This window comes from Lactuca serriola, chromosome 5 (genome assembly GCF_051521515.1).
Source record: "Lactuca serriola cultivar US96UC23 chromosome 5, Lser_US96UC23_V15, whole genome shotgun sequence".
Taxonomy (NCBI): domain Eukaryota; kingdom Viridiplantae; phylum Streptophyta; class Magnoliopsida; order Asterales; family Asteraceae; genus Lactuca; species Lactuca serriola.
In genome coordinates, this window is record NC_136412.1 from 26,877,246 (window position 1) to 26,901,191 (window position 23,946).

General features: G+C 31.2%; 3 protein-coding genes and 1 long non-coding RNA gene across 4 annotated transcripts; all 4 read right to left on the reverse strand.

The window, feature by feature from the left end:
• Nucleotides 1–8,243: 8,243 nt before the first annotated feature.
• LOC145049397 (uncharacterized) lies at nucleotides 8,244–12,343 on the reverse strand. Its single transcript, XM_078997813.1, has 4 exons — nucleotides 11,948–12,343; nucleotides 11,503–11,831; nucleotides 10,366–11,240; nucleotides 8,244–9,895 (listed from the first exon to the last, which is right to left on the reverse strand). Exons 1-4 carry the CDS (start codon nucleotides 12,341–12,343, stop codon nucleotides 8,244–8,246), a joined length of 3,252 nt encoding a protein of 1,083 aa, XP_078853939.1.
• A 3,770-nt stretch (nucleotides 12,344–16,113) lies between these two features.
• On the reverse strand, nucleotides 16,114–18,221 carry LOC145049399 (uncharacterized). Its single transcript, XM_078997815.1, has 9 exons — nucleotides 18,050–18,221; nucleotides 17,854–17,950; nucleotides 17,648–17,778; nucleotides 17,485–17,569; nucleotides 17,265–17,403; nucleotides 16,975–17,144; nucleotides 16,752–16,872; nucleotides 16,452–16,586; nucleotides 16,114–16,302 (listed from the first exon to the last, which is right to left on the reverse strand). Exons 1-9 carry the CDS (start codon nucleotides 18,219–18,221, stop codon nucleotides 16,114–16,116), a joined length of 1,239 nt encoding a protein of 412 aa, XP_078853941.1.
• Nucleotides 18,222–20,887: 2,666 nt separating this feature from the next.
• LOC145049427 (uncharacterized) lies at nucleotides 20,888–21,256 on the reverse strand. Its single transcript, XR_013683277.1, has 3 exons — nucleotides 21,185–21,256; nucleotides 21,055–21,096; nucleotides 20,888–20,968 (listed from the first exon to the last, which is right to left on the reverse strand). It is a non-coding gene; the product is annotated as an uncharacterized LOC145049427 (long non-coding RNA).
• A 104-nt stretch (nucleotides 21,257–21,360) lies between these two features.
• Nucleotides 21,361–23,232, reverse strand: LOC145049400 (uncharacterized). The gene is made up of 3 exons (XM_078997816.1): nucleotides 23,006–23,232; nucleotides 22,872–22,916; nucleotides 21,361–21,426 (listed from the first exon to the last, which is right to left on the reverse strand). The coding sequence occupies exons 1-3, from the start codon at nucleotides 23,210–23,212 to the stop codon at nucleotides 21,361–21,363; spliced, it is 318 nt and encodes a 105-aa protein (XP_078853942.1). The 5' UTR covers nucleotides 23,213–23,232.
• Between the last annotated feature and the right edge of the window lie 714 nt (nucleotides 23,233–23,946).

A 23,946-nucleotide genomic window follows, 5' to 3' on the forward strand; every position in this document is an offset into this window, starting at 1 on the left:
GTGGATGTATTGTTGAAGGTTCAGGGGAGTTGTACTCAGTTGTGAAAAATCTAAGGATAGTGGATGAGACGCAAGGATAGAGGGTCCGAGTAGATGTGGAAGCCGGAGGTAGAGATGCAGGAGCACTATCCGAAGTTGTTCACTGCAGCAGACTTCAAGGATGAAGTCTAGTTCAAGTGGGGGAGAATTATAATGCCCTGATTCCCAAAGTATTGGTTTATGGTTAAATTTTCATGATTTCAAGGTCTACTCGACGAGTTGGGTGCCCTGACTCGTCGAGTAGCAGCGGTTTGGTCCATGTATTTAAGTGACTTACCCACCGAGTCCAAGAAGGGACTCGACGAGTAAGAGCTGGAGGATGAAACCGTACTCTCCGGGGTTTTGCACCCTATTTAAGGGATTATTAGCCTCCTTTGGCCTCCTTGCAGTCCCTTGAGAGCTCAGCAAACCCTAATGCATGTATGTGCTCCATTTGTGTGTTTTAAGCTTTGGAAGAGGATTCTTGGTGGGAAGAGCTTGAAGAACAAGTGACTAGAAGCAAGGAACATGTGGTAATTAGAAATCTACCTCAGTTAGCATCAATTGAAGATATCAAGTCGTTATCTTGACCTCATTTCCTTCTAGATCTCACTTGGGTGAAGATTCGGGCTTTTCTAGCATATTAAGAAGCTATTCTTGGGTATTAGCTAAGATCTAAAGTTGTAACTTCAGATCTGAACTCTCTTTGGTCTCTAAGCCTATAACACTTTCAGCTTTTGCATGTGTGAACTCATCATTAAGTGTAAAACTCCATTGCAAGCTTGGTTTAGTTAATATAAGACTTTAGAGGCTTGCATGCACATAAAGTTTCCAACTTTACGTGATAAACATTCCTTGGGAAGCTAGATCTGCAATATGGAACCTTAAGATGGCTTAAAAAGCATCAGAATGGATAATGGACTGAAGGGACTCGGCGAGTTGCATGGTCAACTCGGCGAGTCCAATGAAGATTGTCGTGGACTCGGCGAGTCAGTGGGGTGACTCGGTGAGTCTGTTAGGGTTTTCCCGGTTTTTAGCATACATGAATTCGGAGAGTTGCAGGGGAAACTCGATGAGTTGGCCAAGGAGTTTACGACCACAAACATTAGGAACTCGACGAGTCACTCTAGTGACTCGGCAAGTTGGCGAGCTATGCAAGGAACACGAGGAGTGGCTGGTTGTACTCGGCGAGTTGAGGTCAACATGGACTGTTGACCTTGACCATTGACGTGGACTTTGACCAGGATTGACTAGTTAACTTCTGAGAGCATTTTGGGAAATTGGAAATTTATAGATATGGTTCTATGGTGGATATAGGTGGTGGAGTTTGTGATAGTGGTCCGAGAGTTGAGCTTATCACTTCAGTGCGTCAGTTATGAGGTGAGTTATCCTCACTATATCAATTGGGTCTAAGGCACCAAGGCCGGCCCTTTATGGATTGTATCCGTTTATGGCATGATATGTTTATTGATTACATCCTGGTGGTTAGGATGGTGATATGCTTATGCTTAGTGGCCTGGTCACTGGATGATGCTATGTTAGTGAACAGTTAGGTCTGTATCCCGGTTAGTGGGATGTTGCTATGATTAGTGATCTAATAAACCGGTTTGATTGTTATATGATATGAGCTAGTATATGATATTTATGTGCACATGTTTGTTGATTGAGGGTTGGGTTGAGGCGGTCCTGCTTTGTGCTGAAGGCCAACATTCCCGGTGAGTGGTCCGGATAGGCTGAAGGCCCTGCGAGGCGGTTCAATCATGCCGAAGGCTCGGGAGCGGTCCAGATAGGCTGTAGGTCATGAGAGGCGGTCCAGTCAGGTTGAAGGCTCATTATGCATGCTATTCTATATTTGTTGATATGATATGATTATGGTTATATGAGATTGGTATTTTGTGGGTAGCTCACTAAGCTTTCGGGCTTATAGTTTCAGTTTATTGTTTCAGGTTCAACAGATGGTCATGGGAAGGAGAAAGTGTGACCGTACACTTCCTCGATTGATGATTATGATTTCTGGTAACTCTAATGTTTAATCTATTTTGAAAAAAATGGTAATAACTGAATGGTTTTAAATTATTTAAAAAGTTTTAAATTGGCTCGAATTTTATGGATGTTACAATAATATAGTCAAACTTATTTAAGACGCATTAAAATTTCAAAATATAATTCATTAATCCTCACTTATCAGGAGACGAACGAGCAATCAAATCACCAAAGGCTGTTCACACACCTTTGATCTCCCAGATGCACACAATCTTCCAATCATGCATTGAGTTAGATTGTTGATTAATTTTTTAATTCCTAATAGGATAATTCTACAATTTGTAAACATTATTCACAATTAGTTTAATCTTCTCACTCATAATCCTAATCAGAGGCTTCTCACACCGTTAATCCTAATCAAATATTGTTTGACTTTAAAGTCCTATTCGATGGATTTTTTGACTTTATAATCAAGACTTCTAGGCAAGTTAAGTTTTTTGTTCTTCTTGACTTTGTGATATATTAAGAACTAGATTAAAACCCGCGTTAAACGCGGGAGCATATTTAAAAACATTGAATTGTAAACTTATATTACATCATAGGAAGCATGACAATTAAAAGTAGTTTACCATAGCTATTTTAAATTCATTAACATACATTATAATAGCTATTTTAATTTCATAACAATTAAAACAATAAATAAAAAAAAGTAATAAATCATAGAATAATATAAAATCTTAAAATAGTTCATTACAATAAAAACAACTATGTTCGAATGCAAATTAAAATATATATAATCAGTAATATCGACCTGGCATAGTCACTGTATCAAAATCAGAACGGATTGAAAAAACTTGTTGAGAATGATGTGTCGGAACCTCATACTCAATTGTATTTCCTCTAAAGAAATATAGGGTATTGTTTCTATAATTCCACCATTCATGTGCACTTTCATTGTAAGTACTATCATCTACTTTAACCCACCGATTGTGAATGAAAATCCAAATAGCCCACGAAGTATCTCCACTTATAGAGAGATATCCTAATTTTCCCTGAAAGTTGATTAGTCTCGATGCATACGGTTTTAATTCATTAATAGTAGAAGGTGAAAATATGAGTATATGTTCTTCTGAATAAATATCAAATCGCAGTATGCTATCATTAGATAATAAGAAGTATAAGGCACCGCCACTTGTAACAGCCTCATCAGAGACAGGATAAACAGATGATGGTAACTGGATATTTTGAAACTCCCTCCATTGCCACGTAGTAGATGAAAACAATTCTATGTTGTAGTAATCATAGTCCACTTTTTCCGTAAGCATATCACTACAAATAAAATAGCATATAAGTAAATCATAAAGTAAATTAGTAACATAAAATGTACTACATATAAACTCTTACGATGGCTTTGTGTATGACAATCGAATGACCTTGAAATGTAACGGGTTCGAACTGATAACTACCAAAGCAAAGTTTGTTGCAGTGTATTCAGAGGTCGGAAACGGTATCCATTTGGCATCTGAAGTCGTTGGTTTGATAACAAATAAAATCTTCGAAACGTATTCATCTGGATCATAGCATTCATAAAGAAGGAGTCCACACAATGATGATGCTAAAATAGTACAAGTATGTGGTAGCCAATCAATGTCATGATTGTTGCTACCAAAAGACGGAAGAAACTGACGCTCTATATTTCTCCATGGTTTTTTTTGTTGAACGATAATTCCACAAACCACATTATTTCTACGGTTGTAGTTATGAAGAACATAGTTGTTGTATGTTAGATTTCCATAATATGTATTTGTACAACGTATGGTAGCAAATGTTTGTAATGATGTTCGTGAAAGAATTTCAATAATTAGTTCAGAGGTCAATAACGATAACTGCAAAAGAAAGAAATTATAATATAATAATATTAGAAAAACTTAAAATTTGTTATTTGATGACATATGATTTTAATTGATAATAAGTATACTGTTTGTAGCATTGAGGGTAAAGAATTTTACCCGATCCATTTTCATTTTTTTTCCAATACATCAATGATTGTATTGTTAGACGTGATCCTTGAGATAGCATAACCTTCTGTTTTGTTATTCAAATTGTCATATGTAATTTGAATTTTGAACGCCATCTTTTTTTCCAGTAGTATATTTAGTGCAGATGGATAAATTTCATTATTACCAACCTAAAAAAAAAGAATGTTTATAAAAATACATATACAAAATAATAATTTTGTTTTAAGTAAATGAAGTTAATATGTATAACCTTATGGAACTCATGAACCAACTCTTGTGCGTTTTTTCTTATAAGCTTCTTTACGTCAGAATCATATAAAGTAAGTGACGCTGAACCGGTAATATCTTCAACTTTAATGGTGATTTTAAAACTGAAAGCATTGATGTAAACATATTTAGTAATATAAATTTATATAATTTAACAGAACAATATAATAATATTTATAAAATAAGTTTCAAAACCTGGGAACAACAGAAATGACTTTGTTTATGCAGCTTGAAATGTTACAATAAAAAACTTCTTTATCTTGAGACTGATCTTGATGGATTAAAATTTGTCTCACGACTTTCTGTTGACATCTAATACAAGTAAAACAGTACCATTCCCCTTCAACACATAGTTGCTTAATCGTACCGACAACAATTAAAGTTTTTTCCTAAAAAATGTTAATGAAAGTTTATATTTTAGTTTAAAATAATAATAATCAAGAAATAAGATATAAATAATAGAAAAACAATTTCTAAAAAATTATATATTGTAAATGAAAGTGATTTATATATACCTGATGTACTTGTTTGAGATCAGCAATACTTTTAAAATCAAAATTATGAAGGAAATCTTCATTTTCGGAGTAGATGCTCGATGACGAAGAGTTGCTACAATTAGCAATTGTGGTTTGAGCCATTTATCTGGACAAAAAACAAATATTGTTTGAAATTATATATATATATATATATATATATATATATATATATATATATATATATATATATATATATATATAACCCGAATCTAAGATTGCAAAATTACAAAGTTTAATAACACTTTGAAAGACGTCAATTTAAAAAAAAAATAGAATTCAAAAGACATTGATTTAAAATTTAAAAACAAACTACATATATAAATATTTATATTTAATATGATATTAATGAATTAAACTTAAAAACGAAAATAAGTTGTTTTTCATATTAATACATTATGAACCGTAGATATTTTAGGAACGTTGTTATTTATCACTTAAAAGTTACAATCTGATTGAAAATCAATAATACAGAGAGTATAAATCGAAGACGATGAAGACAGAGTATTGAAAAGAATAAACGTACCTGATCTTGAAGATCTAATTTTGAAGAGAAAAGAAGACGTCGAGAATAACAGAAGAAATTGGCGAAGATGACGGCAACAATAGAAGACGAAGGTTCGGATAGTAGTATGAACGGATGAACGGGTGCCAGTGAGGAACTCAAAGAGTCAACATCAACAACAGGTGCAAGGTTAAGAAGATGGTGAAATCGGATACTTGGGAATATCAACCGAGAGGGATTACTGAGGTATGTTGTAAACAATAAAAATGATGAGTTTTTGTCCCTAATTTCGTAGATATTTTTAACGGATTCGTGATATATTGTTTCCTGATTTTCATAGTTTTTGTGAGATTTCTTTCCAAATTAAAAAAAATATCGTCCCTAATTTTGTGCCTGATATCAGCATCGTATCTTCATGTCTATGAAGAAAAAATGCCGATTCATACTATTTTCATTTATTTATCTCTATTACATCATTTTAATTTCAGTTTTTTTCTTGTTAAAAAAAAAACTTAGGTTGAATTTACATTATGTCATGAGGCGTTATGCTGAATTTACAGCTTCACTTATTCAAATTAATGTTGACTATGGTGATGGCCAGGTCATCAGTCAAACAACTGATTATTATTATTATTATTAATATATTATATTTAACACTTTGCAAATTGATTTATAGCTTGATCTGAATATGGAAAGACTGAACATGGCTATAGATGACTTGCTTATTAAGCTTGCAAAAACCTTCAGAAAGCCAAAACTGCAGACTGTGTTTCTCTTCAACAACTATGACATGACAATTGCAGTTTTGAAGGTATAATACATTTTATTTTAATAATCACATGATTATTTATAAAAAACAAATCAAGAATCGATGTATTTGATTTTGGTTTCTAGGAAGCGGGTCCGAAGGTGTGAAAATTCAGCTCAATTTTGAAGAACTTTTGAAAAATAATACAGCTGTTTATGTGGTAAGTTAAGTTATTTGAGTTTGAGTTTAAGGGGTTGAAGGGCATTTATTTATCTCTATTACATCATTTTAATTTCAGTTTTTTTCTTGTTTAAAAAAAAACTTAGGTTTAATTTACATTATGTCATGAGGCGTTATGCTGAATTTACAGCTTCACTTATTCAAATTAATGTTGACTATGGTGATGGCCAGGTCATCAGTCAAACAACTGATTATTATTATTATTAATATATTATATTTAACACTTTGCAAATTGATTTATAGCTTGATCTGAATATGGAAAGACTGAACATGGCTATAGATGACTTGCTTATTAAGCTTGCAAAAACCTTCAGAAAGCCAAAACTGCAGACTGTGTTTCTCTTCAACAACTATGACATGACAATTGCTGTTTTGAAGGTATAATACATTTTATTTTAATAATCACATGATTATTTATAAAAAAACAAATCAAGAATCGATGTATTTGATTTTGGTTTCCAGGAAGCGGGTCCGAAGGTGTGAAAATTCAGCTCCATTTTGAAGAACTTTTGAAAAATAATATTGCTGTTTATGTGGTAAGTTAAGTTATTTGAATTTGAGTTTAAGGGGTTGAAGGGCATTTTCGTCTTTATGGTATAAGTTGGTTCAGATAACGCTCGAAAGTTATGAATTAGCAGGCTATTTTAAAAATTTTTTGTATTGATTAATGGCAGTATGGAAAAGAACATCTATGGGAAAGTCCATCAGATTGAAGGGTATTTATGTCAACAATGTAAAAATAAGAAAAGTTTTTTATTTCTGGGAGTTGGTATCTCTTTGATTCGATTTTCATTTGAAGTGGAGTTTTTTTTTTTTTTTTTTTTTTTTTTTTTTTTTTTTTTGTAGATTTCATGGGTTTTTTCTGGGAGTTGGTATCTACACTTACATAGTCAATTTGACATATTTGCCCCTCCGGTTGTATTTTCCATATCTGACCAGCACAGTAAAATTGACATATTTTCCACCTATTGGACATAATTGCCCCTATATAGTGAAATTGACATATTTTCCACCTATTGGAGGTTTTACCCTAAAATAAATTATTTTGTTACTTTTGGTTGTTCTAAGTCTTTGGAACAAATAACATTGTAATTTAGTGAGTCTAATATCTATTTTCTTTTTTTCATTAAAACATAAAAATAAATAATATTTAATTTTGTAGGGAGGTGATTTTTCCAATTTATATTTTAATCCTGCCACTGAATAATTAATGTATGGACCAATATACCCCTAAACTCATTTATGATATTGAAGAGGGAGAAAGATTAAAATCAAATACTTTTTTATGGGAAAAATCTCACGGTTAATTTATGCTTAAGATTTGAATAAGTTTAAATGAATAAATGATGGAGAGTTAATCAACACATTTTGAATCAAAATCAGTTCAAGTTTAAATTTTGAATCCGAATGAAAGTCAATTCAAGTTTATATTAAAGGTTAACATATAAAATTCAATTAAAGTTTACATTAACAATCAAATAAACAGTTAAGATAATGAAATCAAATTCATTGTTTACAATTAATTTTACATTTAAGGTTAAAAGTTAACATTAACAATCAAATAAACAGTTAACATAATGAAATCAAATCCATTAATTGAACTTCTGACCAGTAAAACGATGATGTCAGCAAATAATCCAAGGGTTAGAAATTAAGGATTGAAATGTAATGAATGGCCTTGATTTATAACAGCATCGAATTTAAGGTTCTCTTTTAATAATATTTAGAGATTAGAGAAGATTGGAGATTAAGACATTTTATTTAACGGTGTAAAACATATAAAGAAAACACAATCAAGGACCCCGATTATTTAACATGATATCATAAAAAACGAACATAATAAATTTAAGTATGATAAAGTAACAGAAAGACACGTCGTTTTATTGATTATATTGATATGTCTAAATAAATAAAAAGAAATGTATGATTATCTATAATCGTTGAAGGACCTCCTTGTACACAACATTTTTTGTTTTATTGGTTTGACGACCTTCCTCATCACATATGAGTACCTTCAAGCCTTTTTTACTTGTCACGCGAGATACAGCTACATATAACTGACCATGAGTAAAGACAGGTCTACGTAAATACAATCCAACAGTTGATAATGACTGCCCTTGACTCTTGTTAATGGTCATGGCAAAACAAACAGCTACGGGAAATTGTCTCCGCTGAAAACGGAAGGGGATTCTTTTATCAGACGGAGTTAACTTCATGCGAGGTATATAAGTAGTCTCATTGAAGAATCTACCAGCTATAATGCGTGCCTCAATGACATGCTTTCCAAGCCTAACTATTTGTAACCTTGTACCATTGCATAGACCTTTGGTTTGGTCAATATTACGAAGCAACATGACCGGAACACCTGTTTTTAATGTGAGTTTATGGTTGGGAATTCCAGATGCCTTAAAAGCATTCAGTACATCCGGAGAGTAAAATGATTCCTCAAAACAATCTGCTGACTCTGTCTCACATAAAGAATCCGAACTCAGATAAGTTTTGCCTTCGTCTTTCAACAATCCTAACATGTAGTCATTGATAGCATCAACTTCTTCATTAGTAGGAACCAAAATAGCCTTATCTTGAAAATATGATGGGTCATCAAGATGGTTTTCAAAAGAAGGATAAATGGTCGATATAATTGAATGAATATGGTCACATGTAGAGCGAATGATAACATCTTCTGGAAATTCAACTTCAGCTTCACCATCATTAGGACTACCAATATTACCTTCACCAATTTTAAGAATCCATTCTGCAAATGCTTTTGTCTCATCCAAATCATTAGTTGGACAACCAACCTGAAGCCTCATGTTTACCGTTAAACGTAACACTGTACATTCACTCCATAATCTTGATGAATGTAACGATGCCTGCACAATATCCGAATGATTACCTCTTTGTATTACTGGAAGAATTTGTCTAAAGTCACCTCCAAATACAATGGTCTTGCCACCAAACGCTTTATTCCTGTCAGATGAACGGACAATGTCTCTAAGCGTCCTATCAAATGCTTCAAAACAATGACGGTGCATCATCGGAGCTTCATCCCAAATGATAAGTCTTGCTTTGTTAAGTAGTGCAGCAAGATCACTGTCTGGCGCGATAGAACAAAATGAATTCTCGGTTAAGTTAATTAGGATAATAAATCTTGAATGCGCTGTCCTACCACTAGGGAGCAATAGTGCTGCAATTCCACTTGAAGCAACGTTGATAACAATTTCACCTTTGGATCTAATAGCAGCAGACAAGGTTTTCCAAACAAATGTTTTTCCGGTTCCTCCGTAACCATAAAGGAAAAAGACACCACCTTGGTTGTTGTTAACCGCATTCATAACGGTGTGATAAACATTTTTTTGCTCGACATTTAATTTGGAATACAAATCTTGATGCTCAACTTCAATAACACCAGGATCATAGTTAAGCTCATCTTGAATTAACATATTGCACGATTCTTGAATGTATCTATGATCAGGAAACGACATATTTGGTATTTGCTTCAAACTTAATCCACAACTCAATAATGATTTCTCGATGTATGACAAGGTAAGGTTGAAAATTGCATCCTCTTTTAACTTCAAGCCTGAAAATGCAATATACAACGAAATTAAATATGGTTATAGCTATGTAAATGGCTTATGTTAAGACATTTATAACTACTATAAATGATGTAATCGCGAGTTGGTTTTTTGTCAGTTTTACATGCATAATGTATAAATGATGGAAAACGAACAATTTTTTTGTATAAATGGAAAAAAAATTGTTGATTATGTTTTATGACAAATTTTTTAAAAAAGGTCATTTTTAAGCAATATAGTTCCGTCCAAGGACCATTTGTATATTAACAATAATTGGGTTGTTTTGGAATCAAATTAAAATGTAGGGAAAACGAAATTTTAGGGCAATTAATACAAATGCAATTCCTGACCCTTTAAATATGACCTATTGTTAAATAGTTTTTATCGGTTTTATTTAAAGTTGAAATTAATTGATTTTCTTTTCAAGAAGAAATTTATTAGTTTGAATAAAAAAACTATAAATTAGTTTATTTACCTCTGACGCCGATTTCTTGTTCACGAACGTGAATGACATCATCAGAAAGACATTGATACGTTTCTTCAAAAACATGAGCAGGACTTGACAAACTATCTGATGTAATCAACATAACAAAGAGAGACCGGCAGAAAGATGTTGTGGCCCAATGATGTGTTTCGTTTATTGACGAAATGTACTCTCTATTATCATCTAATAGACCAAGAGCATAGCAAGCATCTTTGTAAGAGTCATGTACAATTCCGTTAATTGTCTTGATATCTTCATAGCTTGTAGGACCCTTGATTTTGTTCAGCAGAATCCGTAGGTAATAAATGTCACCAGCCTTGGGAGAAACGTGGTTTAATCGACCGAGTGCCTTGGACTTGGTTTTTCTTTTTGTCCATATCTTATCTGATTTATTCCAAACATATTTAGTTGGGAATTCAACGTATGACAACTTTCGTGCATCTTCATCATGCTTGTTACATTCCATCCAAGCTAAAAATTGAGAAGCAGCGACAGTCGGTTTAGAAACAACCTGATTAAGATGTTGGTTTGGTTTAAATACAACAGGTTGTTTGTTTTCGAGGTGAAATGACAACCTTTCGACAGGCGGTGTTCGATAATGAATATCATACGCAAAAAGCCTCCAACATGCCTCACATGCGGAAATATAACGATAGTTATAGAACTCACCAATTTCGTCATCGTCGTTATTTTCTATTTGTTGTTTTTTCTTTTTTGTTGGATCAACAATAGATGCTGTTATCCTATCCGGTCCTTTGTTAATATACTTAAAAAGATACTTTATCGATCCAACTTGGTTACACCACTCTACATTCATGTGAGCTTGATATTGTTTCATAAGGATCTTATTATATGGAACAACATTCCTGAAAAATCAAGAAAATTTTCATAAACAACATTAAATGATAATTTGAAGTTAACATAGGAAGAACATAAGAAAACATATATAATGAGTAATATGTTCTTATATATTACATTATCCATTTAAAAATAAAATATTAGTACCATTTTAATTTAAGTTGTTTATTGATATTTATGTATTTAAACATATAATAATATATTTCATAAAAAGAAATTTTTTTTAAGGAATTAAAATTTATTAAATCATTCAAAAGGATTTGTGTATACCTGTTGTCTAAAGAAACACCTTTTTTAAGGACATTATTTCCATCGTTACGTCTCCGGTAAATAGGATAACCATCTTCATCAATATACGTATGATCGGTATATTCCCTTGGAAATCTTTTTGAACATTTGCCTTTTTTCATACACGGCATAAATGGTTGATCGTTGCCACAAGGTCCGTGTATCATGTTATCACAAACAATCTGATACAAATCGGGTTCACTATCCTTGTCTGGCAATTCAGCACATATAACACGGTCTATGTCTTCAGGATTTGGAATTTTAGAATTTTTTTCCAAAAACAGACATACATGACAATGTGGCAGGCCCCTCTTTTGAAACTCAATCGTATATACAACTGTGTGAGCAAAGAAAGCAAGCAGGGTTAAAAGATAAAATTATCAAAAAGTTATAATGTTAATGAGTAAAAAATATATAAGATTGATACCTCCAGCGACTTCACCCAAAGTTTTTTATCCTTCAATTGACTGATTAATGAATCAAGTTTAATTTTGAAAATTCGTGTCAGAATATCTGGCCTGTCTTCTGGTTTAAGATTCTCGGCTTCAACAAATCTAATGACTTCTGGCCATTTAGGATTACATGTAAGGGTTAAAAAAAGATCTGGATAACCAAACCACTTAACCAGAGTCATCGCATCTAAGTAGTTTTGTTGCATGTAACGGCTGCCGCCAGTAAAAGAAGATGGTATAATAATACGGTTTCCAATCAAAGAAGCATCTTCAATGCCATCTTCAGCTGCCTGGGCCAAGTTGCGATAAGGTGCCACACGTAAGGTTGGCTGGTTAAACCTAATATAACTAAGTCGTTCATTTTCAACCATTGTATACGAATCAACCAAAAACTGTTGGAATAGTTTTCTTGAACGTAATATCAATGATATTTCATCGGTTCTCTGTTGTATACGATAAGCAAAAAACTCTCACATGGTCAACCTTATTCGTCCATCAGATTCTGGATCTTCAACACCACGATGTAGTATATCGACTCGAAATCCATCTTCGGCATAAGGGAATAATAAAGGATATTGAAGTGCAAGATACTGAGGATGCAACTCATTAATACGTTGAAGTTGTCGACTTTGCGTTTCCAATACGATATCCCTTGAATCATACCCATCAATGTCACCTATAATGAGGGCAGCTACCTCATTTGTGGTAGGAAGATTATACTGCCTACCATCATTTTCTCTTGACCCAATCAATTTCAACCTAATACGCTCTGTTGGATTTGAACCAAAGCGATCACGTGCCATTCTAAATTGTTTAACCAGTGGATTAATGAAATCCAATAAGCCCATCAACTCGTGAATAGTCCAGAACTCAAGAGAAAACGGATTTGCCATGGACTCATTAGATGTGGTCTTTTTCTTCTTATTAGACCTATAATAATATAATCAAAAAAAGAATGGATATAATTTTTTTGTAGTAATATATATATATATATATATATATATATATATATATATATATAATGGAGTTATATAATATAGGGTATTCACACACTCGCATGATTTGAATCTGTTTTGAACCTTATGATCTGTATCATATATGTACAATTGACAAAATCTGGGTGATTCACCATCTTGGGGAAGTAAGCTGCCTGCAATATGATAATTTAGGCCATGCATTCGATAAACATAAGGACCACCTCCTGAGTTAACGGTGTGATCAATCTTTCCAGCCATAGATGTGAATGCGAACATCATATTGTATCGACGTATATTCTGTATAAAGTTTTGACTTTTTTCCGAAAGACCGCTATATAAATCAATCAACAACTGAGGTGGGTGAATCAGACTGGGTAGTTCAACTTTTCCATTGTAACAACAAATGGAATAACATGTTTTTTTTAAATCCTTATTTCCTCGAATTGCTTCTCCCTGCCACACCTTAGCTTTACATACTGAGCAAACATATACAGCATCTCCAGAATCCAAATAATCTATAAATAAATAAACAAATTTACGAAATTATATCTGTGGTATGCTTTAAATGTAATAGGGGAACGACATTTTATTTGTCATGACAAATAATTTGTGGTGTGGATATAATACCTTTGCTTATTCCGATATATTTAGAATGATTGTTACCGGTTACATCATTCTGAGCATTTAAAGTAGAAGGAATACATATTTGTGTCTTATTTTTTGTTGAAATCGGTCTGTCTCTTTTTTTCTTTTCTTTATAGTTAATGCTGGTACCAACTGAAAAATGTGTAACTGTATGTATGAATAAAATATATAATAAGACAACTGAATGATGAAGTTGATCATTATTAATAGATAAACGATCAAGTTGAACAATATGGATACCTGAAGGTTCAACGAAATCTTCATTCAACTCAAATAATGGAATATCTTGTGTATTAAATCGTTTCGGTTTCGTTGTTGTTGAATGAGTTGTGTTGTGCTGAATTGTATCTTTGTTGTTAGAAAAGTTTGGAGTTAATTCGGTAAACTTTTGAGCAACTCGACAATTAGGGGGTACGAAAAAACTATTTTCTGAAAAATGAAAATTTGGATGATAATATAGCAAAATATATAAATAAAATATATTAATTTAATACACATAAACAAATAAAAAAATACAATACAAAAGAGACATAACATATAAGAAAATGTACCTTTCTGAGAATTTCTTTGTATTGTCTGAGATGATGGTGTTTTCAAAGCATTCGATAAAGAGGGTGAATGAACTAAAGAGGAAAAGTATATATAAAACATAAAATTAAATAAGATAATAAAGGAAAAATGTAGTTACCGAAATTAGATATTATAGACCTATATTTATTAAAAAAGATCGTTATACAAATTAGATATTATAGACATATATGTATTAAAAATTAAATGTTAAAAGTTTATATATTGAGAAGTTAAAATTGACGTTATATGATTTAAGAAGTGTATGTAAATATAATATAAAAGAAATTAAGAATACTTTACCTTGATTTGTTAGGTGTGAAAGTGGCGTTCTTGGGGAAATAAATGTGGATTGAACATTCGGTCGTATGATGTTATGAGACGGGGTAGCCTTAGATAATTCGGAAAGGTTTCGAGCAACTCGACAATTAGGTGGTATGAAAAAATTATTTTCTGAAATGAAGATTCGTATCATAAACGGAGGAGAAATATTAAAAAAATATTAATAGTACAATAGATAAACAAATATAAAAACAAAAGTGTAATATAAAAGATGCATAACATATAAAAAAATGTACCTTTGTGGGATATTGATTGTAATGTTGAATGTGATGATGGTTTTAGAGCATTGGATGAAGATGATGCATTCACTAAAGAAACAATGGTATGTATATAAAAAACTCAAATGAAATATAAAGAGAAATGAGTTATACAAATTGAACATTATAAACACTCAAGCACTTCAAATATAAACAGAATGCTTAAATATGAATCTTACCATTTGTGATGTCAGACAGTGGTGTTGTTGGGGAAGTGTTGTTGGGTGACACATTAGTAACAAACCTTATAGGTTTTTTCTTTCCCGAAGCATTTGAAATGTTAGTCATTTCAATATGTTTGATAATTTTTACGTTCTTAGACATATCTTTGTATCACTATATATATATATATATATATATATATATATATATATATATATATATATATATATATATATATATATATAGTGATGATGATGATTTCTAACACTTTAAATAAGGGAACTGGATATTTCAAAAGATTTAAATTTGGTAAAAAATAAATATTGCATATAGTTAAATAAAGTAATGAAATATTAGTCGGGTTTAACTTAGGTAAAAAATAAAGTCTTCATATAATTATGGAGGGAATAAATGCATTATAGAAAAATTGATTTTGTTTACATATTCCATGATTTTATTCTGTTACCATATGAAAACGATGAATATTTATGCAAATAAAGTTTAAATTTGACTTTAACAAATTAAAGTAGGTGAAATATCATATATAATAAAAATATAAATATATCAATATATATATATATATATATATATATATATATATATATATATATATATATATATATATATATATATATATATATATATATATTAGGTAACTGAATATCACAAGGATTTAAATTTGGTAAAAAATAAAGCATGAATATAATTATGGTAGGAATAAATAAAATATAGATGATATGTATTTTGAATACTTAGACTATGATTTTATTCTGTTACCATATGTAAACGATGTATATTTATGCAAATAAAATTTAAATTCCATTTAGAATATAAAGTAAGTGCATTAGCATATATAAAGAAATTCTTAATTTTCGTGTGTGTCTATATATATATATATATATATATATATATATATATATATATATATATATATATATATATAATCAAATGATGAATGAAAGAAAAAAGAAAGAAAATACGCATTAAATCAAAAGAGTTCAATAACTTGAAATTGTCATGACCTCCAATTGTATCATTGTGTACACACCAAATAAAAACTCAATACAATTTTAAAACCAACCAAAAGATCAATAAACAGAGAATTAAAAATGCGACACACAAAAGATTAAAAAGAAAATGTCTATAAACATATCGAAGATGATATGTAAAATTTTGATGGGTGGCTTGATATTAGTCCAACTTTTCCAACTTTGGGATCTTCAAGGTATCCCGTACAACACAAGTTTTTGAAGAAGACCACTCCAAAGAGTCATTGTTGGCATCAATCTCAATAGGGCGCTTCCCCGTACTCGATGATGGTGTTACAGCTTCAAGGTCAACAACATCAAGATTGTCATCATGCACAGAATTGGTATTTTCCTGTAGATAACAGAAAATAATAAATATCGATAAAGAAAAATATAAAACAAAACATACCACATTTGCATAAAGTCATGAAAAATGAAAGAAAAAATATTGAAGAGAGGGCACAGGGTTTGACTTTGGAAATGTATGAGACAGTTACCAACCTTATTTGGCTTGTTAACAGGAGTACCATTATCATTTATATGATCATGTTGATGATTTGATGACCTTTTTGTCACCTTAGCAAGAACCCTTTCATCATCGGTTGACTTATGCACAATGTAAGCACGATAGTTGTTCTGCAGATTGAACATGGAAATCTGAACTTTGAAGACAAACTTCTTATTTAGAAGAATTTCGAACTCAGGCCTTGATTCTAATTTACATTATAAAATGATTGGAAAAGTTAAAGAAGAAAAATCATATATGTCAATCATTTAAATAACGGAGATATTTTATGAAACCTTAGCTATTTTGTCCATCAACCATTGGTTTCCACGATGAATAAGATCTTTTACATGACGCTCAAACAATACAAACGAAGAAGAGCCACTTTCATCTTGCACACGAACTACTATCCTAATCCTAAAAATTATAACATAGTACTTATATTTAGCTTGACATACACAATGAAATATATGAAAATTGTAAAATACATGCATAGTCTTCGAGATAATAATTACTTACTTTCCAAATACATCCGAGACAGATCCACAACCATCACAGTGAAAAGGGCCAGCATCAACATCATCATCATTTTTAGTAACTTTTTTAGAACAATCACGGCAATAAAATGAATACCAACCATCATCCATATCAAAACCAATAATAGTAGCGATAATGGTTAAACCAACTTCCTGTTTCATATATAGGAGAAAAAAGGAATCATATTAAAATATTATTTCATATAAATTGTAGATATAAAATCAAAACAATAATAGAATGCGGAAACTGTTATATAAAAATGTTAAGTAAACCTCATTAAAATCAGGAATTTCATCAATGTTTTTTATTTGAAAACGGAGGTAGTAATCCTCTGGATTAGCCACAACGGTATCTGAGTTGAGCTGGGATGTACGGCTAGAAGACTCAACATTTGTATCCAAAGCATTAATTCTACATAAACAAATAGTGAAGTTATTCAACAAAAGTAATGATTTAGTAAGATAAATGTGTTAAAAATGTTAAATAACATACTTTGATTTGAACTCCAAAATCTGAGGCATATCATCATTTATATGCAATCTAGACCCAAACAAACAATTACCAACTTGAGGCTGACCTGCAAGAAAAAAGAAAATTAATATTGTCAGTAATTACTTTGAAGTTGAAATGATAATTTGTTGTAAAAAACACTTACCACCCCAAATTTTGAGTTTGGCCAAACGTAGTAGGATAATAACAGGAGCAGTGTCATTATTATGTTGTGAAATGTAAGTATTCAACTTCATTGCAAAACTGCCCCACAAAGCGACTGCAATTCTCGTACCACTAAATATGCATGGTGGTTATTAATGAAAGATAAATATAAACGGGGGAATGTGTAATAATAATACGAATGTGTACCTTAAATCCTGAGCAACCAGATTCATTAACCTTTTCTCTCTTCCATACTCAACAATGACTCGCATGGGATCACTTGACACAACTTCACCTAGAAAATCTATGTGAAAAAATTTAATAAATTAGTAATAATAACCCAAATGTGTATTACATTAAAAATTGAAGTATAGAAATAAGTTAAACTAACAACATAACATACCAAATGCAACACGAGTGTCAAAGTTCCTAGCTAGCAAATCTGGGAAAGAGATAAAATGATAAGGATCTACTGTATCAACAAAATCATTGGATACACGAACTTTCGTGGTTTTGTAGAAATTGATTTTATGTTTATGAGGTACAAGCATGTATTCGCTTTCATTGCTAGCCATAGCGAAGTTAATGATCTCCCGGACAGCTCCTTCATCGAATAGGGATTCAAATACTGGAATAAGATTTTTTTTTTATTGTAGCTGGGATTCTACTTCCCTGTAGGTGACAATGAAAGATAAAAAAGTGTAAAAAATGTATTAAAAAAAGGAACAATAACAGATTTCATTACATAGACTAAACTTTATTATTAAAAATAATAAAGTTGTTTATTAAAATTGTATGAATAGAAGTAAAAAAGTATAACATCTCTCGAATTTCAACTTTTTTTGAATAGAGATAACATAAGAAATTGATAATTTAAAAAACAAATGGTGTAAAAACAGTACCTCCTGGTCGATTAAAATCATGTCCAGGCTTGTGACCATATTAGGATTGTTTACATAGGTCGGCTTCCAAAGCATGACGACTTTAACACGTATGTTCCATGACTCTTTAGATGCGTTGATTTCAGCAACCTTATCAAAGACGACCTGATCTGCATTGTTAGATGCCACAGAATACTATTATCTGCAATGGAAGGGGATAATTGCTTAGAGAGAATTTTGATTTGTAATGAAAAATCGTAGACAGTATATTTATAGGGAAAAAAAATTGGTTAATGCTGATATCACATAAACATTTTAGAATGTAATATCACTTCCATACTTAAGATATGTTTTAATTATGGTATGATAACCAAAATGATATCAATATATCATGTCAAATATAAATATAAAAATAATAAAATCATACCATATTTAAGATAATATTTACCATATAAAAAACTGTAAATTTGAAAAGTTTGAAGAATAAGGAAATTATATAATAAATATACAATATTTTCATAAATATGGTATGATATCGAAAATAAACTCAATATAAGATGTTTAATATATTTACAAAATATAGGAAAATATATATTTGGTTAATGCTGATATGAAATAAAGATTATGGAATGTAATATCATTTCCATACTTAAAAGATGTTTTATATACGGTATGATATCCTAAATAATATCAGTATACCATCTCAAATATAAGTAGACAAATAGATAAAATCATAGTATCATTTAAAATAGAATAATTACTATATAAAAAACTGTAAATTTGAAAAGTTTGTAGAATAAGGAAAAAATATAATAAATATATACCATATTTAAGATAATATTTTTACCATATAAAAAACTATAAATTTGAAAAGGTTGTAGTATAAGGAAATTATATAACAAAATCATACTATCATGTACTATATAATAATTACCATACGAACATCTCTTTGAAAACATTTTAGAAAGAGGCATAGTTAATTAATTACATCATACAAGTTGAGGTTGTAGCCTCCTGCCCTTCTTTATGGTAAGAATCTGTCATCACCTTATAAACATCTCTTTGAATTGCTTTCGACAAATAATTCAGAAAGAAAAACATATTTTATTTAAAGGAACACTCATACTATTATTGATCGGTGTTGCGACAACGAATAGTACTATCATGGTGACATTGAGACTTTGGTTAGGAAAGACCCTTCTTTCCAAAAAAAAAACAACACGATAAGATATATGTTTATTTATATAAAATTAATTCACTTGTTTGAGATTGGATGAAACGGGTTAAGTAAACTTAAAACCAAAACTACTATTATTTTGTTTAGCGTTCAAATGTATCATTTGGTAGGTTAAGTACTATTAAAAATTAGTTACATATAACAAACAAAATTTTAAAAAAAATGTAAGGTGACAAAACAATGTATGCCTATATTTCTTGGATAATTACATTTTATGGTTTGAATGTTGAATACAGATGATAGACAAAATCATTAATTTGAAACAAAGTCTTCAATACGCATGCTACAATAACAGATAAAAATATATGTTATGGTCGACTCTTGACAAACCAAATCCTTAGATAAGAAGTACACATGAGTAAGACATACATTAATCCAACAAAAGCAATGTACTATTAAACATGAAACCATAGACAATAGAGCAGTTCTTGATGGAGACTTTGGTCTAAGAAGGTTGATATTACAGAAAAGGTGTGTGTGTGTGTAATGTATGTTCTGATATCTTATTTTCTCTCATTGCCAGGTTGCGATCAAGCGCTTGTTCAGTATGCTTGGCCAAGTAGGTTCTGAAGAGGAGGATAAAGCTTCACAATAGATGCCAAGTTTGTCATTATTCCCATGGCTTCCGTTTCCTAAAGCTTCTTAACAGCAAGAAGAATTGCTCGAGCTTCTTCATCGAGGTGGGTCCCAAAACAGCTATCTTCTTCATTTGTTTACTCATACTCCTCCGCCATTGCTGCCGCTGAACTTCCACTTCCACCTCCACCTCCACTACCAACATCTTCTTCTCGATCTCAAGGTTCCTCTCTTCTCTCAAAATATCTGTCCGTTTGACTCTTAAATTTGGTACAGAAAGTGAAATAGCTTGTGTTATTTTATGCTTTAGTTTAAAGCTATTGAGAACATCTTTAAAGGGCCTTGATCTAAACATTTACCATGTATCAGAGAAGCAAAAAGGATGGACAAGATTCCTACTTTTTGTTCCGGGAGCTATCACTTATGGGTTAGGCTCTTGGCAGAGTTTCAGAAGACAAGAAAAGGTTATTGTAACAAAAGCAATTTTAAATACACCAAAATATAATCACTTTTTCTGTATAAAATTTAACAACTTATAGAATTGTGAAGCTAACCAGCCAAAATTTTGATGTGCCACCTTCGGTTAATAAAGCTTCTAATTGTAAGGGTGTTAATTGTGCTGAAGAGCCTGAAATTATATAAAATTTGGAGAAATTTGTAAACACAAAACTTTAAATAATAAGAGAATAAGTGAATGTAAAATTGAGTGTTTACCTAGTCCTGTGTAGGGAGGTTGAATTCTGAAGATGTATATAACTATAAATAAATCAATTAAATGAGTTATGTGTCAAGAATTTATTAGAATGAAGGAGAAAAAAAATATTTTTTTAGAAATGAAACGTACCTAAGAATGCTAACATGAACCAGAGTGTAAGGTGATAATCGAGAACTAAAGAAATGCCAACAAGAAATATCTGGAAAATGTAGATAAGATCATATGAATAGCAAGAAAATCTATAATTGTTGATGTTAGTTGAGGGAGATATGAAGATCCATGGTGCATTTTGAAGGGTAAAATAGTTATTTTACCTTAGCAAATACCAGCATATCTGCAACAAAACCATCCCAAGTTTCTTCTTTCACCATCTGCAAAAAGCAGGAAAGTTGATGTAAACTATTTATTAACAAAATAATTCATCATTCATAAAAGTAGAGTAACATTTTCTTCATGAACATTGGTCATCATGTCAGATGCAACCTCACACTATGGATGGATTCGTATTATTTTTGCCTATATGATTGTGATCAGAAAGAAAAAGAACTTAATTTGTTAGTTGAACATTGTTCTCCTACTGTGGTATTAGTACTGTTCAGCTCTCATGAAATACAATTATATAACACCTTATGTTAAACCTTTGGATTGTGGTTTGAAATCATTTGGAGGAAAAGACAATATCCAATAGGCAATGATTTTATCTACTGAACATCTTAATTAAAAAAAAAAGGTGTTTAAATTGGAGTTTGATGTTTTAATTTAATGTTTTTGTTTTGACCTGCCACAGCATGGAAAGCAATTTTAAATACACCAAAATATAATCACTTTTTCTGTATAAAATTTGACAACTTATAGAATTGTGAAGCTAACCAGCCAAAATTTTGATGTGCCACCTTCGGTTAATAAAGCTTCTAATTGTAAGGGTGTTAATTGTGCTGAAGAGCCTGAAATTATATAAATTTTGGAGAAATTTGTAAACACAAAACTTTAAATAATAAGAGAATAAGTGAATGTAAAATTGAGTGTTTACCTAGTCCTGTGTAGGGAGGTTGAATTCTAAAGATGTATATAACTATAAATAAATCAATTAAATGAGTTATGTGTCAAGAATTTATTAGAATGAAGGAGAAAAAAAAATATTTTTTTTTAGAAATGAAACGTACCTAAGAATGCTAACATGAACCAGAGTGTAAGGTGATAATCGAGAACTAATGAAATGCCAACAGGAAATATCTGGAAAATGTAGATAAGATCATATGAATAGCAAGAAAATCTATAATTGTTGATGTTAGTTGAGGGAGATATGAAGATCCATGGTGCATTTTGAAGGGTAAAATAGTTATTTTAAATCATTTGTAGGAAAAGACAATATCCAATAGGCAATGATTTTATCTACTGAACATCTTAATTCAAAAAAAAAAGGTGTTTAAATTGGAGTTTGATGTTTTAATTCAATGTTTTTGTTTTGACCTGCCACAACATGGAAAGCATATTGGAGCGATATGAGCTATATGATTGTGATCAGAAAGAAAAAGAACTTAATTTGTTAGTTGAACTCTTTCTCCTTTAGCCTTCCCATGATTTCAGAATTCAAAATCTTAAGAAGATTAGGATGTTCCTATAAGAATGTGTCCCTCACTATTCCAATAGAAAGACCTACATTTTGATCTTTGATATCAAAGCTGAGGAATTTGTTGCAGAAGTAATAATAGCATTGGTCTATTCATAGTACACCTAATGGAGTTCAACGAAATTATAAATTGGAAACCAAATTAGGGGCGTATCAATTTAACAAGTTCACGGTAACATTAGATACCTTGACAGCGGTTAGTGTAACAAAAGCAAGAAGCGCTTGAAGTTCCTGTAATCAATGAAAGATATTTGCAGATCGATACATTAATAAACCTGTGTAAGTGATAAAGAGAGGCCTGAGAAAAGGAGATCGCTTACACGGCGGAGGAGGTGTCCGGCGAATTCAGGAGAAAATAATTGAGAAGTGGAGAATCTGATGGAGAAATAAGAGAAGAAGGTGAGGAAATGGAGGAGATAATAGGGCTCCGACACCATGGCGAACAATATGTTCATTGTTATATCGTAATACTGAGTGCGATCAACATCGGATTCACCGTTATTGGTGTTCTTCCCTTTCTTCCCCATGATTCCTAGGGTTTTCAGATAGCCGGAAGTGGGGGTTTCTGCTAAATCCGCCGCTGTAAATCTCTGATTTGATTTGGAAGGTTAATAAGCAACATCTTTTACCTTTATTTAGCCATGGCTGAGAGATAATTTATAACATAATCACAGATTCGATTGACGCAATCAAGCCTTCAAGAATCGACTATGTTGATGCCTGCACAGATATTCTTGTTGAGAAAATCGATTCCATGTATTAGGAATGAATCGTAAGAAAGTATTTTTATTTGTAGGCTTGTGAATTTATTTTTGGGTGAGGATGATGTCAGCAAAATGATCCTAAGGTGGAGATTAAAGGAGGGAAATGCAATCAAGGGTTGATGTTTCTTCATTGAAGAATTTAAGGTTTTGTTTTAGTAATATTTAGAGATGTATTTTTTTTGAATTTTTTTGGCTTTTTTTTATTTACTGTTTTTGACTTGATCATATTGAATATATATGAGTGATTGACCTTTTTTTTATCAAGATAACACATAATATGAATGTTTGACTATTTTCTTTTATAGTTTTTGATTTAATCGCAGTAAAGGTGTATGAATGTTTGACTTTATTTTAATGTTGATATCAATTATCAATATATGAAATTATTAATGTTAATTATTTTAATGTGTTTTATATTTTTATTGAGTATTTTTTATTTTGAATATGACTATGTGTTATCTCACTCTGAGTATCAAAGGTACACATTTTATTCAATT

Bases quoted from the DNA above. Each gene is read 5' to 3' on its own strand.
- LOC145049400 (XM_078997816.1), bottom strand. From the start codon at position 23,212: ATGGGGAAGAAAGGGAAGAACACCAATAACGGTGAATCCGATGTTGAT. The intron at 22,917-23,005 runs GTAAGCGATCTC...CATTGATTACAG, and splicing joins CCGGACACCTCCTCCGCCGT to GAACTTCAAGCGCTTCTTGC. The intron at 21,427-22,871 runs GTATCTAATGTT...TGCTTTTTGCAG, and splicing joins TTACACTAACCGCTGTCAAG to ATGGTGAAAGAAGAAACTTG.
- LOC145049399 (XM_078997815.1), bottom strand. From the start codon at position 18,221: ATGGCTAGCAATGAAAGCGAATACATGCTTGTACCTCATAAACATAAA. The intron at 17,145-17,264 runs GTTTACTTAACA...TATATGAAACAG, and splicing joins AAATTCCTGATTTTAATGAG to GAAGTTGGTTTAACCATTAT. The intron at 16,303-16,451 runs GTTGGTAACTGT...TGTTATCTACAG, and splicing joins CTGTTAACAAGCCAAATAAG to GAAAATACCAATTCTGTGCA.
- LOC145049397 (XM_078997813.1), bottom strand. From the start codon at position 12,343: ATGGTTGAAAATGAACGACTTAGTTATATTAGGTTTAACCAGCCAACC. The intron at 11,832-11,947 runs GTATCAATCTTA...GAGTTTCAAAAG, and splicing joins TTTGGGTGAAGTCGCTGGAG to AGGGGCCTGCCACATTGTCA. The intron at 9,896-10,365 runs GTAAATAAACTA...TTGCATTTTCAG, and splicing joins ACAAGAAATCGGCGTCAGAG to GCTTGAAGTTAAAAGAGGAT.